The 12,246-nt window shown below is 41.5% G+C and overlaps 1 protein-coding gene across 2 annotated transcripts in view; it reads right to left on the bottom strand.

Moving 5' to 3' along the window:
• The window catches only part of SORCS3 (sortilin related VPS10 domain containing receptor 3), a 592,738-nt gene that overhangs the window by 270,439 nt on the left and 310,053 nt on the right, over window positions 1–12,246 (bottom strand). For both annotated transcript variants that reach the window (XM_078434806.2, XM_078434805.2), the window contains exon 4: window positions 8,078–8,236. In XM_078434806.2, the coding sequence (XP_078290932.2) occupies window positions 8,078–8,236 (159 nt within the window). The remainder of the gene's footprint in view (window positions 1–8,077; window positions 8,237–12,246) is intronic.

The following is a 12,246-nucleotide window of genomic DNA, read 5'->3' on the forward strand; positions in this document are numbered from 1 at the left end:
GACCCCACTGGGGGTGGAACATAATGATTGCACAGAGCACAAGGGGGATTCTGGAAAGCCAGTCATGTGCTCCTTAATCAGGGTGCTAGTTTCATAGGTGAATTCAGTTTATGAAAATTCATCAAGCTCATGAGATGTAAACTTTCCTATGTATATGCTATAACTTGAGTGAAAAGGATTAAAGATTGACTCTGACTTTAATTCTTTTAATGTTTATTTATTTTTGAGAGAGAGAGTGAAAGAGAGACAGAATGTGAGTGGGCAAGGGGCAGAGAGAAAAGGAGACACAGAATCTGAAGCAGGCTCCAGGCTCTGAGCTGTGAGCACAGACATGGGGCCCAAACTCACAAACTGCAATATCATGACTTGAGCTGAAGTTGGACACTTAACCAACTGAGCTACCCAGGAACCCCAAGACTGACTCTGACTTTAAAAGGCCAGGTGCTGGGGCGCCTGGGTGGCGCAGTCGGTTAAGCATCCGACTTCAGCCAGGTCACGATCTCGCGGTCTGTGAGTTCGAGCCCCGCGTCAGGCTCTGGGCTGATGGCTCGGAGCCTGGAGCCTGTTTCCGATTCTGTGTCTCCCTCTCTCTCTGCCCCTCCCCCGTTCATGCTCTGTCTCTCTCTGTCCCAAAAATAAATAAAAAACGTTGAAAAAAAAATTAAAAAAAAAAAAAAAAAAAAAAAGGCCAGGTGCATACACAAAAATAACTCAAAATTGATGAAAGACCTAAATGTAAGACAGGAAGCCATCAAAATCCTCGAGGAGAAAGCAGGGATCAGCCTCTTTGACCTTGACCACAGCAACTTCTTACTCAATATGTCTCTGGAGGAAAGGGAAACAAAAGCAAAAATGAACTATTGGGACCTCATCAAAATAGAAAGCTTCATCACAGCAAAGAAAACAATCAGCAAAACTAAAAGGCAACTGACAGAATGGGAGAAGATATTTGCAAATGACATATCAGACAAAGGGTTAGTATCCAAAATCTACAAAGAACTTATCAAACTCAACACCCAAAAAACAAATAATCCAGTGAAGAAATGGGCAAAAGACATGAATAGACACTTCTCCAAAGAAGACATCCAGATGGCCGACACATGAAAAAATGTTCAACATCACTTATCATGAGAGAAATACAAATCAAAACCACAGTGAGATATCACCGCACACCTGTCAGAATGGCTAACATTAACAACTCAGGCAACAACAGATGTTGGCGAGGATGAGGAGAAAGAGGATCTCTTTTGCCCTGCTGGTGGGAATGCAAACTGATGCAGCCACTCCGGAACAGTATGGAGGTTCCTGAAAAAATTAAAAATAGAACTACCCTATGACCCAGCAATTTCACTACTAGATATTTACCCAAGGGATGCAGGTGTGCTGTTTCAAAGGGGCACATGCATCCCAATGTTTATAGCAGCGCTAGCAACAATAGCCAAAGTATGGAAAGAGCCCAAATGTCCATCGACAGATGAATGGATAAAGAAGATGTGGTGTGTGTGTGTGTGTGTGTGTATGTACGTGTATGTGTGTGTATATATATATATATGTGTGTATATATATATACACACATATATATACACACATATATATATATGTATATATATATGTGTGTATATATACATATATATACACACACATACACGTACATACGTACGTATGTACGTATGTACATACAGTGGAGTATTACTCAGCAATTAAAAAGAATGAAATCTTGCCATTTGCAACTACATGGATAGAACTAGAGGGTATTAAGCTAAGTGAAATTGGAGAAAGACAAGATCATATGACTTCACTCGTAAGAGGAATTTAAGATACTAAACAGATGAACATCAGGGAAGGGCAGCAAAAAGAAGAGAAAAACAAGGAAGGGGACAAAATGTAAGAGACTCTTAAATATAGAGAAGAAACAGAAGGTTGCTGGAGTGGGGGGGGGGGGGTGGACTATGGGCAAGGGGCATTAAGGAATCTACTCCTGAAATCATTGTTGCACTATATGCTCACCTAGATGTAAATTAAACAATAAATACATTTAAAAATAATTAAAAATAAATAAATAAATAAATAAATAAATAAATAAATAAATGAATGAATGAATGAATGAAAGGCCAGGCACTGTCATACCAGTATGACTGGTCAAGATGGCGGCAGAGAATGGAAGCAGGATAGAAGGTATGGTCAGGTCAGGTAGATAAGTTCCTAAGTCTAGAGAGACTTGCCAAGGAAGGGGCAAGCTAAAGAATTCCTGAGTCCAACTCGAATACTGGAGACCTAGGGTCAGAATTAGGCAAAGGGTCAGAGTTGGGGACACTAGGCAGCAGTGTGACCAGTGCGTGCATGAAGACATGGTCACTGCATACAGGAAACGGGTGGAAGAATCCAGAGAAGGCTGTGAGCTGCTCCACCTCCTTCCCACCTGCGGCTGCAGTCACCTCCTTTGCCGAGATACTGTCTTGGCTGAACTTCTACCATGAGAGCAGAACTTCTTTGGGAAGACATTGGGAAAAGGTCCCTGAGTACCCTACTTAATACACATATATGCTGCATCTCCCATCAATTATTTTGGCAAATATTCATGTTCTCTTCCCTGACAGAAATGTGTCAGCTTACCAAAATGGACACCTAGAATGTAGAGGCAAAGCACAGAAACTCTGGAACTTGATACAGAAAAGCAGGTTTGGGAAGACAAAGGCCATGAGATCCATAATTTTATGGTATATTGTTCTTTTGAGCTAATGTTCTCATGAGCAAAGTTGCCATGGGTAGAGATTTTTACTATGTGACCCTCACCGGATGCAAGTTAATATTGTACACTCAACCAGTTGTGTCATTCAGATCTCAGTTCAGATAGATTAGTGGTAATATTTGAATAACACACAGGTTGTTCCATCTTCTTAATAAAAAAAAAAAATAGGGCCATTCTTGGTCCACTGTTTTGTTTTCACCTACGTGAAAGTAGCCTCATGGAAACTGGTGTTTCTATGGCGATGGAGACAGCACCTCCCCACTATATCCACAAGATATCTCAAAGAGCACGATCAGCTTGCCATAGGTGAGTGGAGCTCTGGACTGTTGTTCTCTTAAATGATACACAAATGGTTTTATAGGCATGGAAGAGACCTAATGAAATTGCAATGTTTTTCTTGAAATAGAAGGTGCCCTTCAGTAGTACTCTCGTTCCCTGGAGGATACGCTGCAAAACCATGGTCATCCCTAGTTAATCCCCAGCAGCTTTATCCCCACCAGGTGGGGAGATATAAAGCCTTTTTCTGCCAATGGCTACTGAGGAAAGTTGTCATCACCTGCTAATCCTGGAGCTCTGAATACAATTACATTTCTAATCTAAGGGTTTGCAGGAGAATACAAATGAAAGGAACAGCATCATTTGTAGCCAGCATTCCAGAAATACAGGTTTAAACTTCCTTTTTGAATTTTCAGTTCCTCCACACAGCAGATGCTCTAATTCACCAGTGCCCTGTTCATGCAGCCCCAGATAGAGTCCACCAACCAGTAAAGCCTGCATGGAACAACCATCACCTCTTCAACTGTGGACTCTGCTTTGCCAGCGACCATGACCAAAACTGCATCAGCTCCTTAGCCAGCTTGTCAATCTGTCAGCTACTATTGAACTTGTCTGGTAGCAGGTGATCAAAAAAAAAAAAAAAAAACCCAAAACAAACAAACAAAAAAAAAACCATAGCAGTCCACACCCCCCAACTACTGTAACAGCAAGCCTGCATTATGTGTGCTAGTGTTTCAGAAAGTGGTTTTTAAATGGAAATGACTGGCAATTCTAGACCAGTCTAGCTCAGAAGTGTCTGAAAAACAACAGAGTCTGAAATCCCATGGAGCTCCTCATCTCTGGTCTCCAAAGCCAGTTGTATTTGTTAATGTTTCATTTTGCCAAGTAGATAAATGATAATAGAGAGTTGTGTAACTCTGCCTCTCCCACAGAAAAAAAATAGCTGTTTTCAATTCTGTCTCTTGTGGAAGACCCCTGTGCCAGGATATATGCATCTGTAAATACATGAGCATGTGCCCATTAAAAACAAAACAAAACAAACAACAACAACAAAAAACTACACCAAGTCTCTTGTCAAAATGAGGAATGTTTAAAAATCCAGATTTCTACAGCAATGAGAACATCTATCCATTCAGAGGGCTGCAATATCCTCAAAACCTGTCTTGAAGTCTTTTTTTTAAATCTGTTTTAATAATATTATTGAGCCCTCCAGCTAATCCAAAACATCACAATGTAGTTTCAGTTGTCAATGAGGACATAGCCTGGTGGAAACAAAAGAGAATCCTGACTCATAAATACATAGCCCTCAAAAGACATTCTAGGGCTTTGATTTGGGGAGGGGAGGGGAAAAGGGAGGGGAGAGGGGAGGGGAGAGGAGAGGGGAGGGGAGAAGGGAGGGGAGAGGGGAGGAAAGGAGAGGGGAGGAGAGGAGAGAGGAGAGGAGAGAGGAGGGGAGGGGAGGGGAGGGGAGGGGAGGGGAGGAGAGGAAATACTGGGGAGGGGAGGGGAGGGGAGGAGAGAGTAGCTGTTCTCTTATTATTCCAATTTAATCAGCCATAACCTATCATGTTTGCTGGTTGTTTTTTAATCATGAGATTCTTATAAAGTCATCTCTTCTTTTGTCTGTGGGGCAAAAGAAGAGCTGCCACAGGAACTGGGAAGCTCCTGGGATGGCCAGAACGGAAGAAATTGCTCAAAAGTCCAGGTCCAGCTGAACAGGAAACAGAAATAACTGCTACATCATGACACATCAAAATTTGAGAGTCATGGCCCATGTACAGGGTCAAGTACAAGGTGCATTTGTCGCTACCTCGCCACCCCTTTGCAACTTTGGAAGTGGGTGATCTCCCACAACCTGGCCTTGAACCAGTACAGTTCGTAGTACAACATTTCCTAGCTGGCTCACAACCTACCATCCAGCATCTCAACTAACATGTTGTTATATTCATGTCTCAATTTCTAGCTACAATTTTGTCCTATCCGGAAGGTATTTCCTTAATTCTCCTGCAGTGCCTTTACTGAATGAGATCTCCTGGCAAGTCTCCTGCAGCTTTGAGGTAGCAATTTGGAAGGTGAAGCAACTGGATATTGTCCCTTTAAAATATCATTCAATTAGGTCTTTTGTAATACATACAACGTAACGAGATAGCCTTACCGATTCTAAAGAAATTGCCAGTGCATTTCATCAAAGGCACAATAATGAAAACATTGATTCAATCCTCACCACAAACATCTCCCTTTGATGCTGCAGTTACCTTAATACTAACACTTTTCATTTTCTCTAGAAGAAACCAGCTGCCTCAATGCATGCACATCACAGAAGGCTCCAGTCTGAAGTAAGACATTTGTATATCAATCTCAACTCCCCTTGCCTCTTCATCCGCTGCTGCATAGCATCACTGTCCTTGACTCTAAACCAATAAATTATTCCAAAATAAAGAAAAACTCTTCTGCACCCTGGATGACTGAGGCTACATGTTTTATGCCAGCTCTGCAAATGTTGCCAGCGGCATCATCTGCCTCCTCACACCATTTATTTAAAAGAATGGCAGGGTACCAGTTAGAAACTTTATGGGCCTGAAGAACATCCAGCCACTTTATGCAAAAGATGTCAACAAGAAAGAGTACCTAAGGAATAATACATCCAGAAATGTGCAGCGTGATTAGGAAAATCCATCAACACCCACTGCCACATTTCCAAATATTTTTACTAAGTGAAAAAGCAGCCACCAAGCCTGAAAGTATTTTGAACACATTATATCCACAAGAGTACTTCCTGAGCAATGGCCCAGATGTTCGCAGCGCTATGGAGATGGGAGTTAAAGGATATTCCTTCTAGATACACACAAGGCACACTGCACTTGGTTTATTAATCTTTTGGCATGAGAGGTCTAATCTAGTTTGTCTCTGTATAAATAAAAACATAGTTTCGGATTTCTGAGCATCATCTAGATAAATTACTATCCAGCCTTTAACAAAGCCAAATAAATTATCTTTTTTTTCAATACAGCTTCGAAATTCCTAGCAACACTAAGCATCTAAACTCACAGACTACCTGACATTTGGCTAAGTCTTTCATACAATATCCACTCGATGCCATGAAAGAAATGTATTTGCAGTGGCTTTTGCTCTGCAAATGTCATATGGGTGTCCTTAGGGGATTGCATTAAGCACCTGGAACCCACCATGAGGCTCCATTAATGAGACATATAAAGGTTATGTTGAAATTATTGTTTAAAGGTGCTGACATCTCTCTCTCCCTCTCTCTCTCTCACACACACACACACTCATATTTACAATCCCATATTTAAATATATACAGAGAAGCAACTGTTTCAGGATTTAAGAGAGAACAGAAAAAGCTATTTCAGTTAAGGTTAATCTGTAGATATCTCTCCGCTAGACAGTGCTTACAATTATCTATTTTCTTTCACTGATTGATTTCACAACATTGTTACATAACAGTTTGTCATCAAGTGTTGTACCTAGGTTCTGTACTAAGGCAATACAAAGAAGCATAGTCTAAAGTCTCTTAAGTGTAAGTTGATCAGTTACAGCAGGCTCATTACCATAGCATTTATGCATTTATCCACTAATTTGTTCACCTCACAAAAATTACTGAGCACTTATTAAGTACCAGGCACTGTGTCAGCACTGGTGTTAAATCAGAGAGTAAAACCAAACCTGGCCCTGCCCTCCTGGAGCTTATAGTCTAGTGAGGAATATAGATAATCCTGACATCGCATAAATCAATGTAAAATTTCAACAGTGACAGGCATTCTGAAGGGGGGTTTACAGCGTTATGGGAAACAACACCAAGGAGCATTTAACTTTGTCAGGGAGTTTAGGGAAGAGGTCCTGAGAAAGTGATGCTAGAACTGAGATCTGACAGTGACAAAGTTGATTTCGGGGAAAAAGATTCCAGGCCCAGGAAATGGAGCCAGGGAAACAGCTGGGGTGACAAACTGAAAGAAAGCCATTCAAGGGAAAGTGATAACCTTGAGTCAAGACAGAGGAGGGACCAGCTAAGGAAATCTTAACAGATCCTGCAAAGGACTTCAGTCTTTTTTCTGTGAGCAATGAGAAAATGATGAAATCCTAAGATCTACATTTGGAAAATAGGTTGTTCAGGTTATAGTGTAAACACACTGGAAGAGGCTCTGATCACAGCTCAAAGGACAGATATAACCCATGTTTGAGTGGTGGTGGTAATCGAAGGGTCCATGGAATTAAGAGATAGAGATAAGAGTGACAGATTACAGACACTAGGTTTGCAACAAGGAAGTATGAAGGATAACTCCCAGGTTTCTACCTTTTGCCAACAAATGGATACAATTAGGGAACACTGGAAGAGAAACCAGCTATGTTGGAGGGAGAGCAAAGTTCATTTTTGGAATATGTTGAATCAAGAGGCATCCGAGACACATGAGAGTCAAGGTCAAGTACACAGATGGGTAAATGGATCTCGAGCTTGAAGAGGAGGATGTATCGAGTCATTATATCTTGAAGGCACTTATAGAAAACAACAAAATGGGCATGTTTGGGACTTCCCTTCCTTTGCTAAACTACAAGCAATGGTATATTCACATTTTACCAAATCAACACCACATGGTATGCTGGAATACGCCCTAGACTTGGAATCTGACAATACGCATTTGAGCTCCAGCTCTTCCAATGACTAGCTCGGCAGGCTTCAACAAACACCTCAGCCCTTCTGCACCTTTGTTTACTATAGTCACCAGCAAATTATTATGAATACACATTCCCTACTTACTTCACAGGGTTGTTTTAAAGGTCAAATGAGTAAAATTATAGAGAAAATCATCTTCAGCCTATGAAATGATAAACAGCACTGCCAATACGTGAAATGCACCTGCCTGCATATTTTGATACTGAAGAGTAGAAAAGAAAGTTCGTTGCTGCAGACAAAATCAACCCAGATGGATGATGAAATGTCATTGAATCCCTTCCAAAATTTGGACTGAGTAAACAAGCGTTTTTCCCCAGGTGGTACCTGGGTGACAAGATGCAAATAAAAACAGTGTTTGTTCACCTTTTGATCCAGACTGTAGGCCAGCACCCAGTCTTCCTGCTTGGGATGGAAGAGCAGACTCTGGATGTAGAAGGTGAGCCGGTACTTCTGATAGGTGGCCCCCTCATCTGAGCTGATCAGTAAGCTGCTCTCCATTTCAGGATCACTAAGAAGCATGATCTAAAGGAGAGGGGAGAAAATACTGACAGAGTTAGCATAAGAGAACTACTACAAGAAATTAAAGCATAAATATAAAGTCATCTGTACTTGCATATCACAGCACAGGAAGGGGCACGTGGGTCTCTCTATGAAATATTGGCATTTCCCCCCTGATTTAGTCCTTCATTGCTGAAGGGAGCTGGAATATTGTGCATGGTTAGGTCTGCATACAAATGAGGCTTTGTTTTGTGATGTCCATCTTATAAGTACTTTCATTTTTGATGTCCAGCCTTTAAGTAGTGGGAGCATATTCTTATGGTCCTCTGTCCCCTGACCTTGAGACCGTCACAAATTTCTCTTCCTCCCTCCCCCTCCCTCAATTCCTGTCACTCTTCATCACGCTATTGTTCTTACTGCCCTTTAATCATGAAAAGGATCCCCTGATTATCCCACTGTTTGTTTTGTTCTTTCTGAATGAATTGTTTCAGTGATTTAATTGACTTAAGTGGTCTCAATGATCCCTTTGTTTTCGAGATTTTCCAAAGCACCTATCCCCAAAGGCCCCTGGGGCAAAGACTGCTGCTCAGGAAAGTGTGTCTTCCCCAAGCCAGATGGACAGAATGGTATAGACTAAAAACACTTTGGCATCAGAAGGAGCAGATTCAAACTCAACACTTCTCTGTTCACAATGGGTCACTTGGAAACCTACTTAACTCTAGAGGCCTCAGTTGCCACAACAATAATTGAGTATCACAAGAAGCCAAAATGGCCTTGAACACATAGTCTTGACAAGGGATAGCTATAATTATTATTTATCTTCCAGTATGTATGTAAAAGCTCCCTCCAATCAGCGCACTTTGACTTCTACTTACAGTACCTCAGTGACATTGGCCTCACTGCACGTGTGACTGACTTTCCAGTATTTAATCCAACAGACATTTAGACACTCAGACCTTTCCCATCATGGAACTCCTAACAGTCTTTGATACCACGGCAATTCCATCCTCCCTGAAGCGTTCTCTTCCAGGGCTTCCGTCACATCACACTCATCTAGCCTTCCTTTTCATCTGTTTTGAATACTCAGCTTTCTCTGATCTCTATAATATGACCACTCCTTGGGGCGCCTGGGTGGCTTAGCTGGTTGAGCCTCTGACTTTGGCTCAGGTCATGATCTCACAGTTCATGAGTTCGAGCCCCTCATTGGGCTCTGTTGCTGACAGCTCAGAGCCTAGAGCCTGCTTCGGATTCTGTCTCCCTCTCTCTCTGCCTCTCCCCCACTCACACTCCCTTTCTCTCTGTCAGAAATGAATAAACGTTAAAAAAAAATTTATAATATGACCACTCCTCAACCCTCAGTTGAGGGTTTTTATTCAACATACCGTTCCTCAGGGACTTCTTCCAAGCTTTTTTTTTTTTTATTATTATTGCTATCTTTCTGGGGACAAATCATAAATTAAATCTCAACCTGAGGTCTCCTCTCGTCTCAGCCTCAGCTTCCTGGCAGATTGTTCTATCTGAAGGTCCACAAACACCTCAAATTCAACATTCCTCACACTGTACCTCCTCCCAGCCCTACCCATCTCCCACTGTGTCCTGACTCAGTTACTGTTTCTACCAATGATTCAGTATAAAGCCAAAAACCCAAGATTCAGCCTTGACTCTGCTTTTCTACTCACCTCCTAACATTAACTTGTGTTTGAGCCCTGTATATTTTACCTACTAATAAACTCTAAAATCAGATCTAGTCTCTCTCTCTCTCTTTGCCCATTATAACTGCCTTAGCCCAAAATGTGATAATTTCTGCACTGCATCACTGTAAGACCTTCTAGACAACCTCACTGATGTCACATAGCCCTGCCCACCCCCACCCCCCCAGCAATCTACTTTGTACACTGTGACCCCAATAATTGTACTATATAAAACTTATTTGATTCTGACATTTCCCTACTTAAAACCATTCGATGACTTATCACTGATCTTCCCATATATCCTAAAATCCTTAAAATAGCCTGACAAACTCTCCCCTGCTTATGTCTCTGGCTTCAGCAGCAGCAGCATAGCCCTTTTGACCTTTATTATCCAGCTACACCTAGCTTCTTTGAGTTCCTAATGTTTGCTGAGTGACTGAATGAGCAAACGGGTTTATTTCCTCTTACAGATTTTCCTGCTTTTGGCTATAGTTTCACCAGTTGTTAGGGCTACTTCTTACCACGGTCTGAACCACAGGGCCCAGAGTACAAAATAAAGCCAAAACCCATACCCATACCTCATCAAATAAAACTATTAATGAATGGCAGGATTTTTTAAATGCTACTTATAGTACATATCACTATTACAAAGTAAGCTTTAAAATAGATTCAATCCCTTCAGCTGCTAAGATTCAAAGTCCTTTTCCTCTTTTATTCCTTTACAGCTTCCAAGACAAGCTTACTTTCTTTTCCCCAAATATTTGCTTTGGCTTCATTCAAATAAGTTATTACTAGTTATCAGCAAATTTTTAGGGAATGGATGCTGTATAATATTTTTTCCATTCCTATATGAATAATCCAGGGGAAATGATCTGAGATGGGTTTTTCATAGACAGAAGAGAGTCTCTGCCCTTGGGGCTATGAAGGGGGAGGGGCAACTGAGAAAAGCACCCCTCTGCTGCCCTTGAGGAAACCTCAGAGGACATATCTATCCTCCTCACAAAGTCTAAGAGGACAAACACTGAGGAAGAATGAGGCTTTCATCGCAGCCCTGCCCTGCTCCCACCATGTGCTGACGGGCTACATAACAGGCAATGAAATCATTTTTCCCCTGGTGCAGAGAAATTAAACTGCTTATTTTATGCAGGTATAAAGAAGCTTCATGCCTATGATTTTAATTAGAAGATAAGACCAACATCATAAATGGACTTTATTTATATGGTATATAAAATATTCAGTACTATGTACTGAATAATGGTTACCATCAAATATCTAGTGCAATGTATTCTCTTCCCCTAGCAGTTTCCTTCTGGGCACATGTGCACACACACACACACACACACACACACACACATCCACACACAAACGCTGCATATATGTGCACACATACCTGTTCACACATACATCAATGCTACATACGTATGGGCACACACACATACACACATGCACACACACATCAACCCATACACAAATGCTGCATGTATGTGTGCACATGCACACTCACACATCAATGCTGCATATATAGGTGCACACACATGTACACATACACACACATTAATCCGTAAACACTGCATATATATGTACACATACACCCTCACACATACATTGATGCTTCATATATGGATGCACACACATCCACTAATGAATTCATATATAAGGCACATTGACACCGTGTGGTGGTCTTAGAGAGCTTTTACTGGCAGGTGTACATTTTTATTGCAACCTTTCTCTGACATTCTCATCAGAATCCCTTTCATATACTTTGATATCACTGCCAGTGTCTGTATTCAGTCCTAGCCTCTGAGAAGAAGGAGATGAAGGGAAACAGAGCCCTGTATGTTCTGGATTTCAAGTCTGCACTGGCCACACTACCAGATACTTTATCAAAATCTCACACAAGTCAAGTGACAAAAGTATCATCAGTTGCATTGATAAGGAAACAGAGGCTCAGAGGAGGAAAGCAACTTTCCCACTGCCTCCTCTGATCGGCTCAAATGCCACCACCTGCACCCAATACTAACACGTTCCTGGACCTTGAAACCACAGCAAGTTAGTATCTTTATCAGTGGAAGAGCAGAAGTCAGAGGAGCAAGTCTTCATTCATCCTTTTCTTAAGCATCTCTACGAAAGTCACCAAAACAAACAAACAAACAAACAAACAAACAAACAATGTAGCTTCAAGAAAGCCCTTTTCTTCCTGTGACTCATATCCACCTCTGGCCAAGAAGCCAAGAAGAATTAAATGAGTAGAAATACAAAGAGGAAATATATGTCAGTGCAGAGGAGGCGGAGGAGGAGGAGGAGGAGAAAAAGAAGGGAAAGAGGAAGAAGAAGAGGAAGAAG

Source organism: Panthera onca, chromosome D2 (genome assembly GCF_046562875.1).
Source record: "Panthera onca isolate mPanOnc1 chromosome D2, mPanOnc1 haplotype 2, whole genome shotgun sequence".
Lineage (NCBI taxonomy): Eukaryota > Metazoa > Chordata > Mammalia > Carnivora > Felidae > Panthera > Panthera onca.